Here is a 24579-nt window from a genome sequence, read left to right as displayed (position 1 = left end):
CTTACTAAATTAGCTTTACACGGAATAAGTGGTAGCCTATTAGGTTGGACTAATAATTGGTTGAATGGTCGAAAACAGAGAGTTGTTTTAAATGGAAAAACTTCTATATGGAAAAATGTTACAAGTGGAGTTCCTCAGGGTTCTGTTCTTGGGCCACTTCTATTCATAGTATATATAAATGATATAGACCATGGACTAAAATCTACTGTTTCCAAATTTGCTGATGATACAAAACTGTGCGGAATGGCAAATGATCACTTAAACCAATTAGATATTCAAGAAGATTTAGATAAATTACAGCAATGGTCTGAAAAGTGGCTAATGAAATTTAACACAAGTAAATGCAAGGTAATGCACATAGGTAAAAATAACAGTAGGTATGATTACAAGTTATTTGGAAATTCGTTAACAAAAGTGGATAGTGAAAAAGATCTCGGCGTAATTATCAGTAATGACCTCAAATCATCCAAGCAGTGTATTTCAGCCTCTGAGAAAGCAAATAAGATTCTAGGACTCATTGTGTGATCTTTTGATTTCAAAAGTCCATCACTCATTAACAAGCTATATAAATCGATAGTTCGTCCACATTTGGAATATGCTGTTTCCGTAAGGTCACCAAATCTCATTAAAGACATTGACAGACTGGAAAAAATACAACGGCGAGCCACAAAACTGATTCCAAATATAAAAAATAAATCATATGAAAATCGACTAAAACATATGAATCTGTTTTCCCTAAAAAAGCGTAGACTCAGAGGTGACTTGATAAAGGTCTTTAAGATTCTAAAGGGAATTGAAAACATCAAAAGTGACAAAATTTTCACATTGAATGAGAATTAGACAAGAAACAATGGTCTCAAACTGTCCGGAAATAGATTCAATTTGGAAGTAGGTAGAAACAACTTTGCCAACCGTGTAGTTAATGAATGGAATAAACTTCCTGCACAGGTAGTGCAATGTAGTTCAGTTCAAAGCTTTAAGAATCATTTAGATAAACACCTAAGCAAGATGCTGTAATGATTATAATTTATTTTATATTTGTTTTTGTTTTATCATTTGTCTGTTTGATTTTCATTTATTATTAATTACACTAGTCAACAAAATGAAACTTTTTTTAATCATCAGAGTTGCAAACTAACTTTTTTGTGTTAATTTTTTATGCTGATTAAGAATCTGAAGTCCGTTTTTCCCTATCAGGTCACATTTAAATGTTACAGATACCTGTTATTTTAAAGTACAGGGAATGTAAAGCATATCTATAAGGTATATTGAATACAAGATATGACACTTCCATGGCATTTTATTGTACAAAATCAAAACTGTTTTGCACAAAACAAAGTTAGAATGTACTCTAAAGGATTACCACTTAAAAGTTTTGAGATTTGGAATTTCTTTGGTGTTTTTTCTGAGGGTCATCCCTGTATAACATCCAGCAGTAGTCAGCTAACATTCCTGCATTCCAAAATCCTTGATACCGTTGTTCCATTGATGCAATATCTTGATGGAAGCGTTCCCCTTGCTCATCAGATACTGCCCCAAGGTTTTCTGGAAAAAAGTCCAGGTGTGAATCAAGAAAATGTACTTTCAGTGACATCCGACAGCCCATTGCAGCATAGGAGTCTAGAAGACATTTCACGCCATTTCTAAACTCTGGAGATTTCTTGTTGCCTAGGAAGTTTTCACAGAGCCATTTGAAAGATTCCCAGTCTCATCCAGTGTTGTGAGGAAGTTGTTGTCCTTCAGGAGTTCCTTTATCTGCGGACCTACAAATACGCCTTCCTTCAGTTTTACCTCAGTGATTTTTGTAAACTTAGCCTTCACGTATTCAAAACTTTCAGAGTTTTTCCTGGCAAGTGTCTTCACGAATTGTTTCATGAGGCCAAGCTTTATGTGAAGAGGGGGAAGGAGAACATTTTCTGGGTTTACAAGTGGCTTACTCTGGACGCTAGAAACCCCCGGTTCATATGATTTTCGCAGGGGCCACTCTGATTGCACATAGTGCTTAGCAGTTGCACGACTGTCCCATAGGCATAAAAAGCAACAATATTTCGTGAATCCTGATTGCATTCCCATCAACATTCCAATCACCTTCAAGTCTCCACATATTTTCCACCTGTAGTTTGTGTACTTTATGGCATTGAGAAGTACATGCATGTTCTCGTAACACTCCTTCATGTGTACTGAATGCCCTACGGGAATGGATGGTTTCTTATTGCCGTTGTGTAGTAGTACTGCCTTGAGACTTCTCTTAGATGAATCAATGAATAAGCGCCATTCAGATGGAACATGTTGTTGACACAAACAGCGGAATAACTCATCAATGTTATTACTGAAACAAAGCGGTCCATCAACAGAGAAGCAAGAGGTAAGAAAAACATCGTCAGACATCTGAAGGCCATTCTCTGGTGGCACTGGAATAGGAAGATCATCATCGTTGTGTGGTACTGGTCTTCTTGCTGATTCCAAGTTAGGATACACAATCTTATGCTTAGTCTTTGCAGTAAACCCATATACATTAACCTTGCAAAAATAACAGTCCGTGAAATGATCCTTTGGTTCTCTCCATATCATAGGTACTGCAAAAGGCATTGCTCTCTTCCTCTTATTAAGCCAATCCCTTAGTCCATTTGAACAAGCTGAGCAGATGATATGGGGTGCCCAACTCTTATCTTGATCCCCAAGAGAGCATCCAAAGTATAACTGGTAAATATTCTTGATTTCAGTTGTGATGACACGTTGCTGAGCTTTGATAGTAAATGAACCACAGACATAGCAAAATATATCAGGGCTGCTTTTGCAATGCCTTGACATCCTGAATTGCGTTTGGTGATGGTGATGATGATGATGATGATGATGAAGATGGCTGGACAACTGAAGCAAAAAGAAAAATTTTGAAGGTTCAATAGATGATCAGCGAAATATTTTTAAATATTTTGTGAAAAATGCTCAACTCAGCTATCTAAAATCATAACGATGAACATGAAATTACATAATGTACACAATTGGCTATGAAATGCCAATCAGAACTTGCCTGTATAAGACGATTACATGTAGCGATGATCCTGATCGGCGTTATATGCCTCTCTTATCTCATCAGAAAAATTGTGCCTGATAGAAGGAAACCGATTACATTTTCGAAATCAGCGGACAAAACTACATATTAAACATCACATAAAATCCCTGATGAAAAATTGCTGTTGACCAGTGTTATATGTCAATTTATTATTATTTACTATTTACCTGTTTGTTTATTATTTAACTATATCTATGCATTTATTTATGTATTTTATTTGTTATATACATTATTATAGTTTTTATTTATTATTTTATTATTATTATGATTTTATTTTTCGCATCCGACCTAGATATGGTCTCCTGTCGGCATGCTCCGCCTTTGTAATCCTTTGTAATCCTTTGATGGAAGTAGTTTGGTGGTTGATCTTGTAGTGCTTGTTCTATGATCTGAATGTAAATGTGGCATAACCCAAACAATATAAACTTTTTTCACAAATGCTGGTTATCTTTCAGTGATTTTAGTTGATACACATGACATTTTTAAATGGAGTTGTAAGTCATTCTGAGCAAATAGTTGTATAAATATGGTACGAGTATACAATATACCTGTCTATAAACATTTGTAACTTTGATTTTACTTAAATTTTGTTTTGCCAGATTTACCATATTGAAGAAAAAGAATTACAAACCAGCTCCAAGAAGTAAAAAGAAGCCTATTACATCAGAAGCAGAAAAGAAACTTAAAGTAAAGAGAAAAGTGGGTAGTGATAAGGAAGAGAAGACAAAGGGAGGCAAGAAAAAGGAAGGATTGTTAGACATCAGTATTGACAAAGATGAGGAGGAGGAGGAAGATGAAGAAGAGGAAGAGGGTGGTAAAAAGAATAAGAAGAGAGGCACAGAAGCTGCAGGCATGAACCTGAATGAAAAAATGAAGAAACAGTTACTCATGAGCAGTGATGAGGAAGGATCAGACAGTGAGCATAGTTTGGATGCAGGTGAGTGGTAGAAAAAATTATAATACCATGACAGGTGTTTCCTTTATTATACTATATTTAAGAGGGAGGGACTTATGGTGGGTACATGAAATATAGTGATCCTACAAGGTGGACAACACAGCTGCTCATTTTCAAAACCTGTTAACCCCCTCAACTCTGTCAGGAGATGCATCACTGAGTGTGTGACATATGGTCTCTGATGTATCCAAGATCTCTGTCTATCAACTTCATCTGTATTTCTTATGCTTTTTACCCCATCTGGGGTATTAACTGCATGTTATTGTGTGGTAAAATCTGCTCATTAGCATGCAGTTGATACTTTTAAGGACTGGGTAGCCCCTACAGATTCAGAACCACACATAATTTTGTCTGTGTTAAAGGAAATCTCTACTCATAGTGAAATGATGCTTCTTTATTGTACTGTGACTGTCCCTCCATTATGCTGCCCCCCCACTTTTAATACTGTCCTGTAGCACTCCTCTGAATATATATATATATATTTGTATTTACCTAGTTGAATTTTGTGGGAGAAGAGCTATGCTCATAGAGACCTGCAGTTGTTGTTGTTGTTGTTGTTCCCTAGACTGTCAGTCCGAGCAGTCCCGTCTCCCTAAGGAATGCCACAGCCGAAACTGGGTTTTCCCACAAATCCTTTATAGAGTGTATGTTGTGTTGTTTGCGTGTATGATTGTGTATAATGCAGTCTTCCATTATGTGTTGTATGGTATGGGGTGAAGTGTTACATCCTGGGTAGCTGTTCACAATGCGGTCATCCAGCCTCTTCTGGTAGCTTAGAAGTGCTGGGTGATGGCCGCACCGCAGTCTGGCCAGGTGGACTCTGTCCTTTCGTGGGAGAGAGGATTCAGAAGGGTGGATATCAGGGAGTCTGGCATGCAGCAGTGTGTTAATGGACCGGTGAGTGATATGATTATGAATATGTTTCCGGAAGCTGGTATTTTGTGGTTGTGGAGGAAGAGAAGAGAGTATCTGTGTGTGATACAGGTCTTTGGGTGTTGTTTTAATGTTTCTTGGTGTGTGTGGGTGTTCTGCTATGTAGTGTAGCAGGTGTGATGTGTTTGTGGTGGCTGCGGCAAGTGTTTGTGTGCCTCTCATGTCGAGGTGGTCCTTGACTTTGAGGACTTTTGTTTCATGGTGTAAATGGTCTGTAGTTGTTGTATTTGTGCAGCCTGTAATTGTTTTTAGGGCTTTGTTTTGTATGATTTGAAGGGTGTTGTGGTGTATCTCACTGAGATTAGGAGCCCATGCAGGACTCGCATAATTCATCACTGAGCGTATGCATCGTTTGTATATTGTTGTATTAGTTTCTTTGTTTTGTCCAAATGTTGTTCCAGTGATTGACTTAAGTGCATGAAGTCTTGGTGTGCATTTATTTTTTATGTTTGTGATGTGTTGTTTGAAAGACATGGATGTATCATATGTTACACCAAGAATTTTCTGTGTTTGTGTGTGGTATTAGAGTGTTGTTAATGTAGAGATGAGGTATGTATTTGTGTTCTTTTATCCAGTTGGTGAGAAGTGTTGCTGTAGATTTGGTTGGAGCTATTTTGAGTCTGTGATGAACCATGTGTTGAGTGTATCAAGGTATGGCTGGATTATTTCTGCAGCTTTGTCTGTGTTACGATGTGTGCATGTGATTGTTATGTCGTGTGCGTAGGAAGAGATTTGTATTTCTGAAGTGGTTAAACCCACACTGCTGTTCCAATCATACCCTCTGATCTAATTCATTGATAAGTTCTTGCTTAAAAAAAAATTCAATAAAATTTGAGGCAACTGCATGTCATCTCCATCAGTCTCTGTCATGGGAATCATCAGACTGAGAAGTCAAGATTAGGCACCAGTTCATGATGGTTTTATGGAAAAGACATTGGAGATTATCTTGCCTTGCTCCCTTTTTCCAAAACCTACCAACACCCACAACAAAGGACAGGCACATTTGGCCTCTGGGCTGAGCCCAGGCCTTGTTATCAACTCCCATAATTTACTAACCATATATTTATTTGTCTTGTACATAAGCATACCAACAGCATTTTCCCCTTTACAAGGGAGGTAGCCAAAGTTAAAGGTATAAATCCACACACACCCATTTCATCCCCACGAATTCCGCTCCCATTCACCACCCCTTCCTCCTTTTCTTGGCTCCTCCTGGATTACAGGTCATCCCTGCATCTCGCCCACTGCCCTGGGTCAGAAGCAAAGTAGCAAAACACAGCACATCCACAGCAAGGCTGCTTCATTTAATCAGCTCTGTCCTCTCATGCAGAAAGAGAGATGGGGAGAAATCCCTTTGGGGAGCGTCAAAATGTCATTCACAATTATGTAAAAATACAGAGAAGAAAAGAGAAATTATGAAAAGAAAAATAATAGAAAAATGCAAGGAACAATCTAAGCTATTTTACAGATATGTGCATGGTAAACTAAAAAACAAACAATAGAAAAGCTACACCAGGGAAGTCATAAATATACAGAACAAGAAATGGCAGCAATTATGAGTAACCATTTCAAATCAGTATTCACAATTGAGAACTCACCTAACTGTGAGGGAATAGAGAGATAGAAATCCCCCCCCCCCCCATGAAACTGCAACAAAGAAGGAAATCAGCAACCAAATAAAAAAACGATGTCAGAAAATCGCATGGTCCAGATGGAATTGCAAATTGGATACTGAAAGAATGTGTAGAAGAGTTAACAGATAAAATATACAATATACCTATTCCAGTTTTGGTCAAATCAATGTAACTAATATTTTTTTTTAATAATTTCTTCCATCTAAATAGTCAAATGCCACTTTCATTGACCTTAATAGGTTGAAGGTTTCTCCAGCTATTTTGTTGGATGAAGAAATTATTAAAAAAAATATTAGTTACATTGATTAGACCAAAACTGAAATATGCAGCAACACTATGGACACCCAGTACTAAAATGAATATAAGGAAATTAGAAAGAATACATACATATACCAAGATTTTTTCCTCCTTACAAGGGAGGTAGCCAAAAAGGAAAAGGCATAAAATCATTCCCACCCATTCCATCCCTGAATATACTCCAGCTCTTTCCAAGTTAACATACGAACAAAGATTATCCAAATTGGAACTACCAACACTGGAACAGAGAAGAGAAAGAGGTGATCTACTGACTATAGAATCATGAAAGGAATGGAAGTCCTTAATAGGAATAATTTGCTAAAAAATGACAATGGAAAAACAAGATGTCATGAAAAGAAACTCAAAAAGGATAACTATAGAAGATATCTGAAAAAATAGCTTCCCACACAGAGTGCTGTATATCTGGAATAACTTAGATAAAGAAACTGTGTGTGCAAATACTATTCAAGATTTTAAGAAAAAACTGGATGCTGAAAGATACAAAGATGTGTCACCATGAGCATAGATCCCTTCCCATATAATACAACTAGGTAAATACATACTTCCCCATCCCTCACCCACTTCCTTCCATGCATCACAGCATCATCCATACACTACCATTCTCCACACACCCCTATCTTCTACCTTCTCCCTTCCTCAACAGACATTCTTCTCTTTCGAAATGCCCTTTTTATCCCATCCATCTCATTCTTGGTCAACCCCTCATGTTCACTCCCTCCACCTGTCTTCCACCCCTATTACTAATCTTCATTCTTTCCATGTGTCCAAACCATCCCAGTACTCTTTCATCAACCCTATCTCCCAACTCTCTTTCCAACCCTGCTCTCCTCCTCATCCCCTTGTTTCTCATTCTATCCAGCCTAGTAACTTCTACCATACTTCTCAGGCATCTCATCGCAAACACATTTAAACTCTTCCTCTCTTATGTTCCATGTTTCTCCCCCATACAGTGCTGTCAGCACAATGACTCCTTCATACAATTTCCTCTTAGCATCCATTCTCAGATGTCTATTTCTCATTACATTTTTTAATCCCCCAGGACATTTACTTGCTTCTCAGTCTACATTCTACCTCCATTCCTTCCTTTCCCACCACATTCACACCCAAGTATCTAATACTATCCACTTCCTCCAGGCTTCCAATTTGCCACCATATTCTTTTTTTGTACATCCCATCACCTTTTACCCACATTTATCTAACTTCCAGGGGAGTGGACAAGGTGAAGGGATGACCCGTCATCCAGGAGGTGCTAAGATAAGAGGGAGGATGGAGGGGTGTGGAGTGCATTCAGGGATGGAATGGGTGGGAATGATTTTATGCCTTTTCCTTTTTGGCTACCTCCCTTGTAAGGGGGAAAAATCCTTGGTATATGTATGTATGTATCTAACTTCCTTCTTTCACACACCTTCCCAAACTCTGTCATTAGCATCCTTAATCCCTCCTCTCATCCTGCTGCAAATACATTGTCATCAGCAAACAACTGGCTCATCTTCCATTTTTCTCCATTTTCTTTAACCATCTCCAATCCCCAGCCCATTATCCTTGTGTTTACCTTTCACACCACCCCATCCATATATAAATTGAACAGCCATGATGATATAACACATCCCTGGTGAAGTCTCACCTTTACTTCAAACTACTCACTCTCTCCAATTCAAACACAGGCTCTACTATTCTCATATAAATAATTTGAATGCTCTTAACAGCTTCTCACCTATCCCACATATCTGCAATACCTCCCACAGTGCCTTCCTGTCTACCTTGTTATAAGCCTTTTCCAAATCCATAAAAATAACTTTCCTTTTACTAGAGCTTTCTCACATATCTGTCTTACCACAAAAATCCAATCCACACAACCCCTACCTATGCTAAACCCACACTGTTCTTCAATTACTTCCTCTTCCTCTCCTAATCCTCACAATCAAATCCCTCCCATAAACCTCAACTACACTCAACAAACTTATCCCTCTGAAACTACTACACTCATATTTCTCCCTTTTCCCTTGTAAAGTGGAACTATACAGGCACTCCTCCAGTCCTCCATCACTCTACCCTCTTTTAGATAAACATTAAACAACCTCACCAACCAGTCCATTATCACTGTATCTCCCTTTTTTAGACACTGTATGACACCCATCCAAACCAGGTACCTAATCTGCTCTCATCATTTTAATAACTGCTTTCACCTCATCTTTCCTTTTTTCTCCTTCATTTTCCTCATTCATCACTTGTCATCTCCTTAGTGCTTCCCACTGCAACTACCTTTCACTCCCTATCCTTTACATTTAATGATTTGGTTTTGATTTGGCTTAACGTCACAAACTCCCCCCTTTCGGGAGGCTAGGACGGTGCCCCTCACAGAGGACTTTGTAGCGTGGAATTTAATGAACCATGCCCTTGGTTCAACTCGCCATGAGCAGGGTTCGAATCGCCATCATCTCGACCTTCGCTGCAAATTACGATGCCTTAACCCGCTCGGCCAGCTTTACATTTAATAACTCCCTAAAATAATCAGTCCATCTTCCTGTTACTGCCATCTCCATTATCTCTCCATCTGCACCTTTTACATTTTCTTCTCTACTTGATTTGGCTCCTGTTCCTCTCTTAATTTCCTTCCAAAACATATTTACATAGGTACAAGATAAATATTAAAATATTTGTCTTGTATCTATATTTATTTATGTTATCCAAGAAGAGCCAAGAAAAGAGGAAGGGCCCATATGCACTTATAAAGACTGACATGTCCTTTCCCAGTTTCACATTCATCCACATTAACCTTGAAGAAACCTTCTTGCATTCCACCACAGTACCTATCCCTTCACTTACTGGTATAGCCACCCCTTCTCTCCCTTGCCCTTTTTCACTCCTGACACCCCAACTACACTCACAAACTTGCCCCACCATTTCAACTTTGTTTCACTCAATGCGAACACATCCATCCTTTTTCTCACAAACATACTACCTATCTCTTCTCTATTACTCTCATCTGTACCACATCCACACACATTAAATGACTTTTTTTTTTTTCTTTCTTTTAGGAATGTCCCCTGTGGGGCTACAGAGTAGGGTGCTTAGTCCTATTCCTGTTTTTTTTTTTTTCACCTTTTATTACTCAAGTGGGAACACCCAGTAACTCTATTCTTTCTTCTCAACCACAGGGTTTGGCAAAAAAGGAAATGTATATTCAGAGAAGTAGAACAGGACTGTATTAAGAGTAGGGGACAGCATAACAGAGGGACAGTTGTAGTATAATAAAGTAGCATAATTTCTCTATGAATAGAGATTTTCTTTCGCTGACAAAATGATGTGCATCTGGTCTGTAGGGGCACTCCATATAGACCCGAAAGTATCACCTGCATGGTACTGAGCAATTATAACCTCACAATACTATGCAGCCAATACCCTAGATATGGTAGCAAAAAAACAGCTCCACACTTACATATTTCAAACTAGTCAAGCATTTCATCCTGGAGAAAATGTGAGTGGACCTAAGAACCATTGTTGGTTGCTTAGGATCCATGGGTCTTAGAAACTCAAGCGAACATTTAATGGAATGATTGAAATAGGATGATAACCCTTAAAACAGTTGGCAGTATCATTGTGGGTAGTAATATGTTATTGTATTTCATGCTGTTTTCCAATTGTTCAGTGTACAGTAATTCATTGTATGCCATGTTTTTTTTTACTGGTGAATGTACTTCCCTATTAGAAATATCATGCTATCATTAAGAACAAAAATAGCAGATGCTGAGAGCATTATTCAAAACTCAACTACAAAACCAACATGCTCCATTGAAAACAACAACAGACACCTGGAGTTGTCACTACTGTAGGCACAAACATTCTAGCCTAAAAAGAGATGGTCAACATTTTGATAGATCATTATGTAAAAATCAGTTCTCTGTCAGCATAAAGCAGACTAATGTGTCCTCAGATGAAAATGTAAGTTTCATCTAGACCATACAGTCACACCTACCACATCAACAAAAATATATGAATTCATCAGGAAACTTAAACTCTCGCATGCTGTAGATCTAGACAGATCTCACATATACCTCAAATACTTGGAAACACTAAGAATGCAGAGCTTGTATAAAGATAATAACTGTGTATATTGCATGATGCTCATACTGGAAAGTTGGGAAATTATCATACATCTCAAGCCTTTACATAAGTTAAACCATTGTAAAAGATATAGATTTAAGTATTTTCAAGTGATTGATGGTTTGTATATGGTATTATATTGTAAAGGTACAATTAATTTTAGAATTTGCGTGCACAAAGATATCTTTGTTATTTTTTGCTTAGTCCAATGAAGAAGTTAATTTTTTTCTTTACTCTCTCATCACTTAGCTGAGAGTAAAGAGGCTGATTTGATAGAAGAAGAAAGGAGAAAGAGGTATGAAGCAAGAAGGTTGAAGAAGAAAGAAGAGGAAAAGAAGCGTGAAGAAGAAGGGGAAGAGGAAAAAGATGAGGTATGATTTGGCACAACTTTGTTTATTTATTCATATATACATAAGTGTGTGCATGTTTATTTACCTAGTTATATTTTACAGGAAGGGGAGCTATGCTCGTGGTGTCCCGTCTCCATATCTCATTTTATTTAGACTTTTTAAATTCGTGTATCGTTTTTGCACACACATCACATTCTCATCTAACCTGTTCCAAATGTCTATTATCCTGTGGGGAAAGCTGTTCTTTTTCAGGTCTCATCTATAATTGTCTTTCTTGATTTTCTTTCTATGTCGTCTTGTAAATTATCTCTACTATCCCATTTTATTAGATCATCTCTATCAATAATTTCCATGCCTTTCATGATTCTACAAAGTCATCAAGTCTCTTCTTTGCTCCAATATCTGTAGCTGAAGGTTTGCCAGCCTCTCCTCATATGATAGTTCTGAGAGCGTTGGTGCCAATTTCGTAATTGCCCTTTGTATTCTTTCAAGTTTTGTTATGCATTTTTTTGTACTTGGTGACCACGTTATCGATGCATACTCCAATTTTGGTCTTATCAAAGTGACTAGTATTTTCTTCACCATTTCTTCGTCCAGATATGTAAATACCACTTTGATTGATCTTATTAAATTATAAGTTTCTCTAAAAATTTTGTTGATATGTTTCTCAGATGACATATTCATAATAATGACTCCTAGGTCCTTCTCATTTTCCACTTTTTCAATTTCTTCCTCTCCCAGTGTATATGATCCCACAATTCTTTTTTTGCTTCTTCCAAATTCCATTATACTACGCTTCTTAATATTGAATTCCATCTCCCACTTCCTACTCCATTCCCATAGTTTATTGAGATAACTTTGCAGCGATTCACAATCTTCTTTGGTGTTCATTTTTGTTCCGAAGAATACAAACTCTTCGGTACTCCTTACAATAGGATACTTTCGCGTAGCGCGAGTATTTCTACTGCGAAATTAAAATCCTCACTCTGTGGGTCTGGGCAACGCTTATCCTCAGTAAGGGGCCCCATTGGGGCAAAGGGGGGGGGGCCCTTGCCCTCCACCACAAGTCTCGCACACTATAACCATTCTCTTCGCAGTAGTGACCACGTTAACATCTCTCTACTATACATGTTTAGTTTTTATTGGTTTCCCCCTTAATGGGCCGATTCTCAGTCAAACTCCATTATTAGCGCGGCAGCGAACCGTTAATTACTCAACGGTTCTATGTTTACGTCTGTGCCGAAAATCAAGCAACCCACTTTGATTGTCGCCAGCTCACTCCCAGGACGCTAAGGAGTTCGTCGTCCTTCAATTTCATCGGGGTTTCCCTACGCCATCCTGTGTCCTGGAGTTTATTAAGTGCTTCTCCCTTTCCTGTATTATTCCCTTAACCGCCACCGGGTATCCTACCCTTCACTGTAAGTATGGAATCTGGTTCCAGTATTGTTGTTGATCAAGATGGGTTGTGTGCCTTCGCCGAAGGGAGATACCTTTGTCTCACCCCCTTACCGCCAGCCCAAGTGGATCCTCCCGTTTGGTGTTTCAAGTGTATAGCTCTTAAGTGTTCACCTTCATCCTTGTGTGAGACGTGCATTCAGTGAGATGATAGTCAGTGTTCCGTGTACTTTCATGTTCACAGGAAAGCACATGCAGGGGAAAAGGTGCGCAAGCATAGAAAATGGCTTCCCTCTTCACCCCTCAAAAACAAGAGAAGGCAGACTACGGCTTCAGAGGAGACGAGCAATTCTCTCCCTCCTCCACGGCGTAGTAGACAGGAAGTTGTCCTTTATTCCTTTAACCAGGACGGTTAGCGTAGACGGACATGCGCCTCAGGCCACCTCCAGCTACCGTTCCTGTACGAGATTTTTCCCGGATGAGGTCGCTTACGGCTTGCCCTCGACCCATCCCGGAAACTCGACGGTCCCTCCTCCAAAGCGTAGTAGCCAGGAAAGTGGTACAACGTCCACCTCGAGTCATTCTCAGGCTAAGTTGTCCTCTATTCCTTCAACCAGGACGGTTAGCGTAGACGTACATGCGCCTCAGGCCACCTCTAGCTACCGTTCCTGTACAAGATTTTCCCGGATGAGGTCGCTTGTGGCTTGCCCTCGACCCATCCCGGATACTCGACGGTCCCTCCTCCAAAGCGTAGTAGCCAGGAAGGTGGTACAACGTCCACTTCGAGTCATTCTCAGGCCAAGCTGTCCTCTCTTCCTTCAACCAGGACGGTTAGCGTAGACGGATATGCGCCTCAGGCCACCTCTAGCTACCGCTCCTGTATGACATTTTTCCCGGATGTGGTCGCTTGCGGCTTGCCCCCGACCCATCCCGGAAACTCGACGCCGGCACGGACAAAGAACCCGGGTTCAAAGACAAAGAGCCCCTTAGTCTCTTCTACTCAGGAATCCCGCAGTACGCATAACACCCACCGTAGGAAGAGCCGGGTGATCAACGGTGACCTTTCCATGCCCTTTGCTCACGAGGACAGAGATCAGGGACGAGGTTGCAGACGCGGTGTTTCTCGCTGACCGGACAGGCGCCAGCTACGACGGCGACGACGTCCACAGCGCCGGGGATGAGAGGGCAAGTTACCAACCTTCGCGGGATTCCCAGTCGGAATCCCCGATGGTTGTTACACCCTCCTGCTCAGAGATCCTCTCTAAAGTTAGGAGAGCTAATCAACTGAGCCTTCCACAAGAAGTGGAAGTCACGTTCGAGTCTGAAATCTTCAGGACGGGCAATTCTCAAACAACAAAACCAACTCACATGGAGTACACAGACAGTACGAGCCATGAACCAGGCCTCCGACGCACTAAAAACCGCGCTGGCGCTCTGTTCCAGTGGAACAGCAAAAACGCTTCTACTTCCCATCAGGGACAAACCTTAAGCAGCCTTGATCCTGGCTCGGTTGCCAGAGCTTGTCAAAGCGGACGTGGATTCACTGCTCAGAAGAAACGTCATCCTTTCCGGCAGAGAATCCAGGGACCTCGTTCAGGGCCTGGCTCTCTCTCACGGTGCACTCCTGGCTGGAACGCGTCTTGGCTTCAGTAAGGGAGTTTTTACCCGGGCTGCAACCCCAAGGGGAATGCAACCTCCAGGCTCTATGGGAAAGCTCGAGCAGAGCTCTGAAGCATCAAGCGGCCTGCCTCTTAACGTCTTGGGCCAACATTGAGTCCCGCAGGAGAGACACCGTCCTAGGAGACCCCAGTGATCCCCTCCTCAGAGAAATTTATGCTCCATTGAAGAGGGCCCCCCTTCTAACCCGCATGCTGATTCCCTACCCCTCCACTCCAAGTCGAAAAGGCAGACAGGAAAGCCCCGTCCCTTTACGACTAGAGATCCTAGACGCAAACATTATAGAGGCTCCGGACTCCCCCACAGGAATCCTAGGAATTCGCCAGCCCCTCCGCACAAGATAGGGGGTTGCCTCTTCCTCTACTGGAGAGCATGGGAAGAGGCCGGGGCGGAAGACTGGACCTACTAAGTCATTAAGACAGGCTATTGTCTTCCCTTTCCCACTGTCCCAAACCTCTCCCCCTATCCCATCCAAGTCAGCAGCTTCCACCCGGACTCGGCTCGCGGGCGGGCCCTAGCGGAGGAATCCTCCGTTCTGCTCCAGACAGGAGCTTTAGAGGAAGTCTCGACTCCGGACCCAGGGTTCTACTCAAGGCTATTCCTAGTAGAAAAGACAACAGGGGTGTGGAGACCAGTCATCTATTTGTCTGCACTCAACAAGTTCCTTTCCCTGATGAAGTTCCGAATGGACACCCCAGAATCCGTAAGGGCGTCTATCAGGGAAGGGTACTTCATGGTGTCGCTGGACCTCCAAGATGCCTATTTCCACATACCAGTGCATCCCTCCTCCAGGAAATTCCTCAGAATCATCCACAGGGGCAACACCTTCCACTTCCCCTGCCTCTGCTTCGGACTTTCCACAGCACCCCAAGTCTTCTCCAGTGTGTTCAACCTCGTTTCAGCGTGGTCCCACTCCAGGGGAATTCAACTACTCCGTTACTTGGATAACTGGCTGATCCTTGCACATTCCGCCCAGCTATGCCAAGAACACCTGAGAATGGTCCTAACCTTTGTCCTGAAATTGGGCACAGTAGTCAACCCGGAAAAGTCAGATTTCTTACCAAGACAGAGAGTCACGTACCTGGGTATGGTCCTGGACTCCTCCCTAATGGAGTCCTTCCCAGTAGAAAAGGGGATCCCGAATCTCGCTTCTCTAGTTGCACAGGCACTATCGACCAGGTTCCTGACGGCGACACAATGCCAAATCCTCCTGGGCCATATGGCCTCCATAGAGAAATTAATCCCCAGGAGTAGACAAAGAATGCGACCGCTACAGTGGCTCCTCAAGTCTCAGTGGGCCCCGCAAGAGGGAGAACCCCTACAACACATCTCCCTCACCGAAGAAGTCAAGGATTCTCTTCTCTGGTGGAAGGCCCATGCAACCTTCTCATGGGGATGCCCCTCGGCCCATCTCCCCCCGAAGTCCTCCTGTTCTCCGATGCCTCCAAGGAGGGCTGGGGAGCCCACCTCAACGACGATCACATCAGCGGTTCCTGGTCCACAGTCGAGCAGACAGCTCATATCAATTGGCTTGAGTTGAAAGCAGTACTCCTGGCTCTCCGTCACTTCAAGGATCAAGTCTCAGGAAAAGTAGTGGGCATAATGTCGGACAATTCCTCGGTAGTAGCCTACCTGAACGAGCAAGGGGGGCACAGTCTCCCAGGAACTATGCCTTCTGATGATGGACATCCTCAACCTATCCAAGAATCTCCAGGTGTCACTCAAAGCCCGCTACATCCCGGGGAAGAGGAATGTCTGGGCGGACCACCTCGGCAGGAAGAATCCGATAATCAACACAGAATGGTCCCTCTATCGAGAGGTAGCGAACTTCATCCTCAGCAAATGGGGCCTCTAGTGGACCTTTTTGCAATGAGATGGAATCACCAACTCCCAATATATTTCAGCCCTTTCCCGGATCCTCTGGCAGCAGGAGAAGACGCTCTTCTGCAAAGTTGGGACAACCTGGACTCCTACGCTTTTCCACCATTTCCCTCGCTCCAGAAGGTACTCCTGAGAGCAAGACACGCATCCTACCTTCGGATGACTTTGATCGCTCCTTGGTGGCCCGAAGCCCCATGGTTTCCGGACGCCCTCAAGCTAGCAGTAGAAGAGCCTCTGGCCCTTCAGGGAAGACCAGATCTTCTGTATCCACCCATCAACGGGCCTTGGCACAAGAACCCTTCAGCACTCAATCTTCACGCGTTCAGACTATGGTCCGGATCCTCCTAAAGAAGGGTTTTCCCAGAGAAGTGGCAGAGGACATGTCCGCTCCTATTCGCTCTTCCTCAGCTAACCTTTATCAAGGGAAATGCAATGCCTTTGCAAAATGGTGCCACTCCAGGAAGTTAGTCCCAGATCGAGCCACCATTCCTGAGATCGCCTCCTTCCACTTCCTCAGGAAGTCCAAGAAGATCTCCCTCTCGGCAGTACAAGGCTATAGGGCAGCTCTAAATCAGGTGTTTTCTCTGAAGGGCATGGTCCTAGCCCTTTCACCGGAAATTTCCATGCTCTTCAGGCACTTCAAAGATCATGCCCCCCCAGGGAAATCAGTTCTCCCTCAAGCTAGCAGTAGAAGAGCCTCTGGCCCTTCAGGGAAGACCAGATCTTCTGTATCCACCCATCAACGGGCCTTGGCACAAGAACCCTTCAGCACTCAATCTTCACGCATTCAGACTATGGTCCGGATCCTCCTAAAGAAGGGTTTTCCCAGAGAAGTGGCAGAGGACATGTCCGCTCCTATTCGCTCTTCCTCAGCTAACCTTTATCAAGGGAAATGCAATGCCTTTGCAAAATGGTGCCACTCCAGGAAGTTAGTCCCAGATCGAGCCACCATTCCTGAGATCGCCTCCTTCCACTTCCTCAGGAAGTCCAAGAAGATCTCCCTCTCGGCAGTACAAGGCTATAGGGCAGCTCTAAATCAGGTGTTTTCTCTGAAGGGCATGGTCCTAGCCCTTTCACCGGAAATTTCCATGCTCTTCAGGCACTTCAAAGATCATGCCCCCCCAGGGAAATCAGTTCTCCTCCGCGGGTGGCATCTTCCAAGAGAGTAGGGGAGTTACATGCCATCTCTTAAAGAGTCGCCCATTCCAAAGGATGGAAAGAGGTCTCCTTCACTTTCATGCCTCAATTCATTGCCAAAAAACAAGATCCTGCCAAATCCGACCCTAGATTCTGGTCCTTTAGTGTTCTGTCCTTAGACGAATTTGCAGGGGGAGAATAGACTGAAACAGTTCTATGCCCGGTATGAGCCATCCGGACCTACCTCAAGAGAACTGAACATCTTCGACCAGAATTAAAGAGGTTGTTCATCTCTACTAAAGGTAGCCCATCACTAAGAATTCCATTTCTTACTGGACAATGGAAGTCATCCGCAGAGCCTGCGACATGAACCACACAGATTGCCCATGACCTGAGGGCAGTAGGGACCTCCCTAGTCATCAGAAAAAATCTGTCAGTCAACCAGGTTCTTCAAGCAGGTATATGGAAGAGCCAGAATACGTTCACTTCCTTTTACCTCAAAGAAGTTATGCGGGAATCTTTAGGGAACTTATCTTTGGGCCCCATAGTGGCCGCCCAAGAAGTCCTGAAAATGATATACCCCTCCTCAAGAGCACACAGCCGACCCTGACAACTCATCCAGGTTCTGGCTCGGCAACTGCAGGGATCACTTTCCAAAGTCCTTCTCATACTCTTACATTCCCTTACCTCACCCGCGGGCTCTCAAGCATTCCAAGGGAATCAATTCAAGCCCTTCAGTGGTACAAAAGTGATTATAACCTGTCTGTCTCCACTCCAGGGAACAGAAAGGGGTGCACTTCAAAGTGAGGGGAATGTATAGGGGTCTGGTCAACATAGTCTTAGCACACTAGATTTTCCTTACAGCGGTTTCCCAGGCTAGATAACAACTTCCTTCCCTCCTAAGTCCGAGTCTCCTATTGTAAGGAGTACCGAAGAGTTTGTATTCTTCGGAACAAATGTAATTTTCGCAGGAAAATTAATTTTTCCCTGATACAAACCTGAGGTACTCCTTACCTTTAACCCCTTCCATATGGTGCTGCACACGTAGGCGTCATGAGGAGCAAGTGGATTCGGGACGCTGCCATATCGGCGTCTTGATTATATTTATTGTAGTCGCCCCTGTGTTTTTACATTCTCCCAAATGCGCCCTGAATCCCATTCTCTGTGGTTTTCAAAATTCGCGGGTGAAAGAGAGAACGATCGATATAAGCGGTGACTATATTTTATGATGCGAGTATTATTACGACACGTCATACGGCTGGCATTGGCTGCTGCCCGCGAGATTTAAGTCCGTACTGCAGTGGTTAATGGCCCTCCTCAACCACCCCTCTAAACAGTTCCTTCTCCTTGCCTGACAAACCTTGTGCTTAATTCATACCTGGCTCAGAGAATGGTTATAGTGTGCGAGACTTGTGGTGGAGGGCAAGGCCCCTTACTGAGGATAAGCGTTGCCCAGACCCACAGAGTGAGGATTTTAATTTCGCAGTAGAAATATTCGCGCTACGCGAAAGTATCCTATTGTAAGGAGTACCTCAGGTTTGTATCAGGGAAAAATTAATTTTCCTGCGAAAATTACATTTTTCAACATTTTTGCATCGTCTGCGAAGAAGCTCATATAACTTTCAATTCCTTCATCCATATCATTAATATAGCAAACATTATTGGGGTCTAGTACTGTTCCTCGTGGAACTTCACTAATCACCTCATCCCAATTGGAATGTTCGTCTCTTATCACGACTCTCATTTTCCTTTCATGCAAGAAGTCTTCCAACCACTTATGTAGTTTGCCCTGTGTTCCCCATACAGTTTCTAATGTCTTTAGCAATTTCTTATGTGGCACCTTATCAAAAGCTTTTTTCAGGTCTAGAAAGGCACAGTCAGCCCATCCATCTCTTTCCTGTGTTATCTCTATTAGTCTTGAATAGAAACACATTAGGTTTGCGACACCTGATCTTCCTTGTCTGAATCCAAACTGCCTCAGATTTAGTACATTGTTTTTTTCCAAATGCTTTACCCATCTAATTTTGATAATTCTTTCACAAATTTTTGCTACCGTACTTGTAAGAGAGACTGGTCTACAGTTTGTAGGGTCTTCTTTGTTTCCCCCCTTATATATTGGTACTATATTTGCTGGTCTATATTGGTCTGGATGGATGCCATGTAGAATGTCTAAAAAAAAGGTGGTACAGTGATGTTGGACTGGCTGGTGAGGTAATGCTTGCTGGAGAGAGGGTAGACTGCTGGACTGGAGGAGTGCCTGTATAGTTCCACTTTACAAGGGAAAAGGGGACAAGTGTGAGTGCAGTAGTTTCAGAGGGATTAGCTTGTTAAGTGTAGTTGGAAAGGCTTATGGGAGGATCTTGATTGAGAGGATTAGGAGAGGAACAGAGTAATTGGTGAGGAATAGTGTGGATTTAGGACGGGTAGAGGTTGTGTAGATCAGATTTTTGTGGTAAGACAGATATGTGAGAAAGCTATAGGAAAGGGGAAGGATGTTTTTTTGGCTTTTATGGATCTGGAAAAGGTTTACGACAGGGTAGACAGGAAGGCACTGTAGGAGGTACTGCAGATATAGATAGGAGGAAAGCTTCTAGGAGCTGTCAAGAGTTTTTACGAGAGTAGTAGAGCATGTGTCAGAATTAGAAATGGAGAGAGTGAGTGGTTTGAGGTAAATGGGGGACTTCGTCAGGGATGTGTTATGTCGCCCTGGCTGTTCAACTTGTACATGGATGGGGTGGTGCAAGAGGTAAATGCAAGGGTGGTGGGTCAGGGATTGGAGATGTTTAAAGAAAATGGAGAAAAGTGGGAGGTGAGCCAGCTGTTGTTTGCGGACCACACTGCGCTTGTGGCAGGATCGGAGGAGGGACTGAGGAAGTTGGTGACAGAGTTTGAGAGAGTGTGTGAAAGAAGAAAGCTGAAGATAAATGTGGGTAAAAGTAAGATGATGAGATGTACAAGGGGTGAAAGTGGCAGCAGACTGGAAGTGAGTGTTAAGGGAGAGCAACTGGGTGCAAATGTGGCAGTAAAAGGTGGAGTGGAGGTGGAGGTAGAATGTAGATTGAGAGAAGTGAGTAAATGCCTTGGTGGTATTAAAAAGTGTAATGAGGAATAGACATTTGGGAATGGATGCTAAGAGGAGACTGTATGAAGGAGTGATTGTGCCAACAGCACTGTATGGAGCAGAAACATGGAACATAAGAAAGAGTTTGAACGTGTTTGAGATGAGGTGTCTGAGAAGTATGATAGGGGTTACTAGGCTAGATAGAGTGAGAAATGAGGAGGAGAACAGGGGTGGAAAGGGAGCTGGGAGATAGGGTTGATGAAAGAGTATTAGGATGGTTTGGACACATGGAAAGTGAGTGAAGAAAGACTAGTAAAAGAAGTATGGAAGGCAGATGTGGAGGGAGTGAACATAAGGGAATGTCCTAGGATGAAATGGATGGATGGGGTGAAGGGGGTTTTGGGGAAGAGGGGAATGTCTGTTGAGGAAGGACGGGAGAGGACAGAAGACAGGGGTGAATGGAGAATGGTTGTATATGGATGATGCTGTGATGCATGAGGTCGAATGGGTGGGGGAATGGAGGGTGAGGTAGTATGTGTGAGCAAAATTTGACGCAGCCTGAAGGGATTTCTCATTAAATTGGTGACCCCCCCCCCCTCTCTCTCTCTCTCTCTCTCTCTCTCTCTCTCTCTCTCTCTCTCTCTCTCTCTCTCTCTCTCTCTCTCTCTCTCTCTCTCTCTCTCTCTCTCTCTCTCTCTTTTCATGCAGAAAAGGAGAAGACAGGGAGAAATCCCTTTGGGCTGTGTCAAATTTTTCTCACACATACTACCTCACCCCTCATCCTCCCATCCAATCCACCTAATGCATCATAACATCATCCATATACTACTATTCTCCATTCACCTCTGTCTTCTGTCCTCTCCCGTCCTTCCTCATCATTCCCCTATTCCCCAAAGCCCCTTTCACCCTATCCATGCATCTCATACTAGTTCGCCCCCTCATGTTCACTCCTTCCACATCTGCCTTCTATACCTCTTTTACTAGTCTTTCTTCACTCATTGTTTCCATGTGTCCAAACCATCCCAATACTCTTTCATCCACCCTATCTCCCAACTCCTTTACCACCCCTGTTCTCCTCCTCACCTCCTCATTTCTCACTCTATCCAGTCTAGTAACCCCCATCATACTTCTCAGACACCTCATCTCAAACACATTCAAACTCCTTCTCTCTTCCTGTCTTTAACTTAGTGGTGTCTTATACTCACTCTTGTCCACTATTTCAGGTTCTGATGTGAATATTAGGTCAAGTCTTGATGGCTCTTCCTCATTTCTATACCTAGTATTCCCTTGTATCCATTGTGTCATTGTACAGTATCCACAAATTATAGTGCTCCCCATTGCAATCAAGGCTAAAAAGCACTGAACTTTCTGCTTTTCCCGCCGCTGTCAGGCATCTTGTCATTATTATTTTACATCTAGCAATGCAGCCAGCTCTCTGGTAGCTCAGCCAGCTTGCATTTTCCTGCCTCGGTGCTCTTCGAGCATTTGTGGAGAGGGGTTGTGTTATTTTTTGCTCCAGCCTCCTACCCCCCTATTTTTATTGTTTCAATTTGTGGCTCTGCATTTTTAGGAGACATTCATCCTGATGGCTCCTACTAACCTTAGTGGTGAGGAAAAGACTGATATTTTGGGCTGGAAGACTGAAAATGTGTCGACGAAAGAGATTTTGAGACATACAGGGCGAGGTGAGAGCACCATTCGATGTCTGGTCGCTACAGCTCGTGGCCTCCCATCCAACGTCATACCACCTCAAAAACCTGTCCTTGGAAGGCCTAGAAAGACCTCTAAATCTACTGACAACCTCCTATGATGTGAATCACTTTTGTATGAGGTTGTCAGTAGACTTAGAGGTCTTTCTCTGCCTTCCAGGGACAGGTTTTTGTTTTTCCATTGTCCCATTTTGATAAATCATCTCTATCTAGGATTTCCATTCTTTTCTTGATTCAATAAATAGTCAGTAGATCTCTTTCTCTTCTTTGTTCCAGAGTTGGTATTTCCAATTTGGACAATCTTTGTTAGAATGTTAATTTGGAGAGGGTTGGTGCCATCTTTGTCATCGCTTTTTGTATTCTTTCTAATGTCTTTATATTCTTTTTAGTACTGGGTGTCCATAATGTTGCTGCGTACTCCAGTTTTGGTCTTATTAGTGTAACTAATATTTTTTTAATCATTTCCTCATCCAAATACTCAAATGCCACTTTCATTAACCTTAATAGGTTGATGGTTTCTCAGACTATTTTGTTGGTATGGTTATCCAGTGTCATGTCTTTGCTGATTATTACTCCAAGGTCTCTTTCCAAGTTTACTTTTTTGACGTCTTCATCTATTGGAGTTTTGTAATCAATTTTGTCCACAATTTCAAGTTCTGATGTAAGTATTAAATCTAGTCTTGATGGTTCCTCATTGTTTCTGTATCAGGTGTTTTCCTTTACCCACTGGGTCATTGTGTATTCAATGGTCATATCAAGTAGTATGTTTCCTCAGATGTCTTCTCCATGCTTCACAGTCATTTCTTCCCAACATATTTCTTTTGAATTAAAATCATCTACAATTACTATATTTCCTCTTTCACTAAGTTACGGTAGTTCATATTTTGTATCTTCCAACAGTTTGGCATGATTGTTTTCTGTCCAAGACTGTATTTTGGGGGGCATGTACATTACTACAATTTTTTTTTTTTTTTTTTCATGTGACTGTTTTCAACTTTTATCATAATTTATTCCACATTTTTTCCTTCTGTTATCTTTGTCACATTTAAGTCTTTCCTAGTAAAAAATAATACACCCCCACGCTGTTTTCCTTTCTATTTTTCATCCAATGGTTGTATAGACCTTGTCTCAGTATTTGGTGGCAGAGGACTTTTAAATTTCATTTCTACAATTCCCATTATGTCTAGTTTTTCTAATGCTAGATAGTCATTTAATTCATTCAGTCCTGAAATCATTCCGTCTATGTTGGTATAAGCTATCTTTAATTTTTTCCTTTCTCATCCTTTTCTGTCAACTATGTATCCTTTTTCTTGATATATATATATATATTCAGTCTTTCATTTTCTCCCTTGATCATATTTAGTTACTTTTTTAAATAATCTAGCTCCTCCCTGTCAGTCTCTTCATTTGCCTTTCTTAGTAGGGCTATCCCTTAATACATTGCCCTATGCTCACTTTTTAATTCAATTATTTCATCTAATAAATCATTTATCTATTTCTCACTGTATTTTTATACCTGGACACACTATTTCTATCCCTCTATTTATAATACCACCGTCTCTGTCAAAAACCAAAAATAATTTTTTTTCAGACCTTTGGTACTTCTTCGGGGTTTCATTCAGGCATGTCCTTTTGGGGATCACCCCCAGTGGTGATGCCACCCTACTTATGTCCAGGCCTCTTTGTTGGTTCTTTTTTCCTCAAATTGCTGTTATTTTCTTCCATTCTTAGAGTAATTGATACAAAAAAATACATACATACATATACCAAGGCTTTTTCCCCCTTACAAGGGAGGTAGCCAAAAAGGAAAAGGCATAAAATCATTCCCACCCATTCCACCCCTGAATACACTCCACACCCCTCTACCCTTCCTCTTATCCTAGCACCTCCTGGATGACGGTGTGTGTGTGTATTTACCTAGTTGTATTTACCTAGTTGTATTTTACGGGAAGGGGAGCTATGCTCGTGGGGTCCCGTCTTCATATCTCACTTTATCTAAACTATTTTTAAATTCATGTATTGTTTTTGCACACACCACTTTCTCATCTAACTTGTTCCAACTGTCTATTACTCTGTGAGGAAAGCTGTTCTTTTTCAAATCTCTTCTATAGCTGTCTTTTTTTATTTTCTTTCTGTGTCCTCTTGTATTTCTGTCATCCCATTTTATCAGATTCTCTCAGTAATTTCCATGCCTTTCATGATTCTGTAAATAGCTATAAAATCTCCTGTCTCTCTTCTTTGCTCTAGTGTCTGTAGTTCAAGTTTTTCTAGTCTCTCTTCATATGATAGTTTTGAGAGTGTTGGTGCCAATTTTGTAATTGCTCTTTGTATTCTTTCAATTTTTTTTTATAC

At 42.1% G+C, this 24579-nt stretch overlaps 1 protein-coding gene across 9 annotated transcripts in view; it reads left to right on the top strand.

Moving 5' to 3' along the window:
* The window catches only part of LOC143020262 (uncharacterized), a 201683-nt gene that overhangs the window by 78102 nt on the left and 99002 nt on the right, over positions 1-24579 (top strand). For all 9 annotated transcript variants that reach the window (XM_076176511.1, XM_076176503.1, XM_076176475.1 and 6 more), the window contains 2 exons: positions 3673-4010; positions 11267-11388. In XM_076176511.1, coding sequence (XP_076032626.1) covers positions 3673-4010; positions 11267-11388 — 460 coding nt within the window. The remainder of the gene's footprint in view (positions 1-3672; positions 4011-11266; positions 11389-24579) is intronic.

Source organism: Oratosquilla oratoria, chromosome 3 (assembly GCF_046742065.1).
Source record: "Oratosquilla oratoria isolate Oo_2021 chromosome 3, ASM4674206v1, whole genome shotgun sequence".
Classification (NCBI taxonomy): Eukaryota; Metazoa; Arthropoda; class Malacostraca; order Stomatopoda; family Squillidae; genus Oratosquilla; species Oratosquilla oratoria.
Note: the sequence above shows the minus strand (reverse complement) of the source record. Positions and strands in the feature narration are given on the sequence as shown.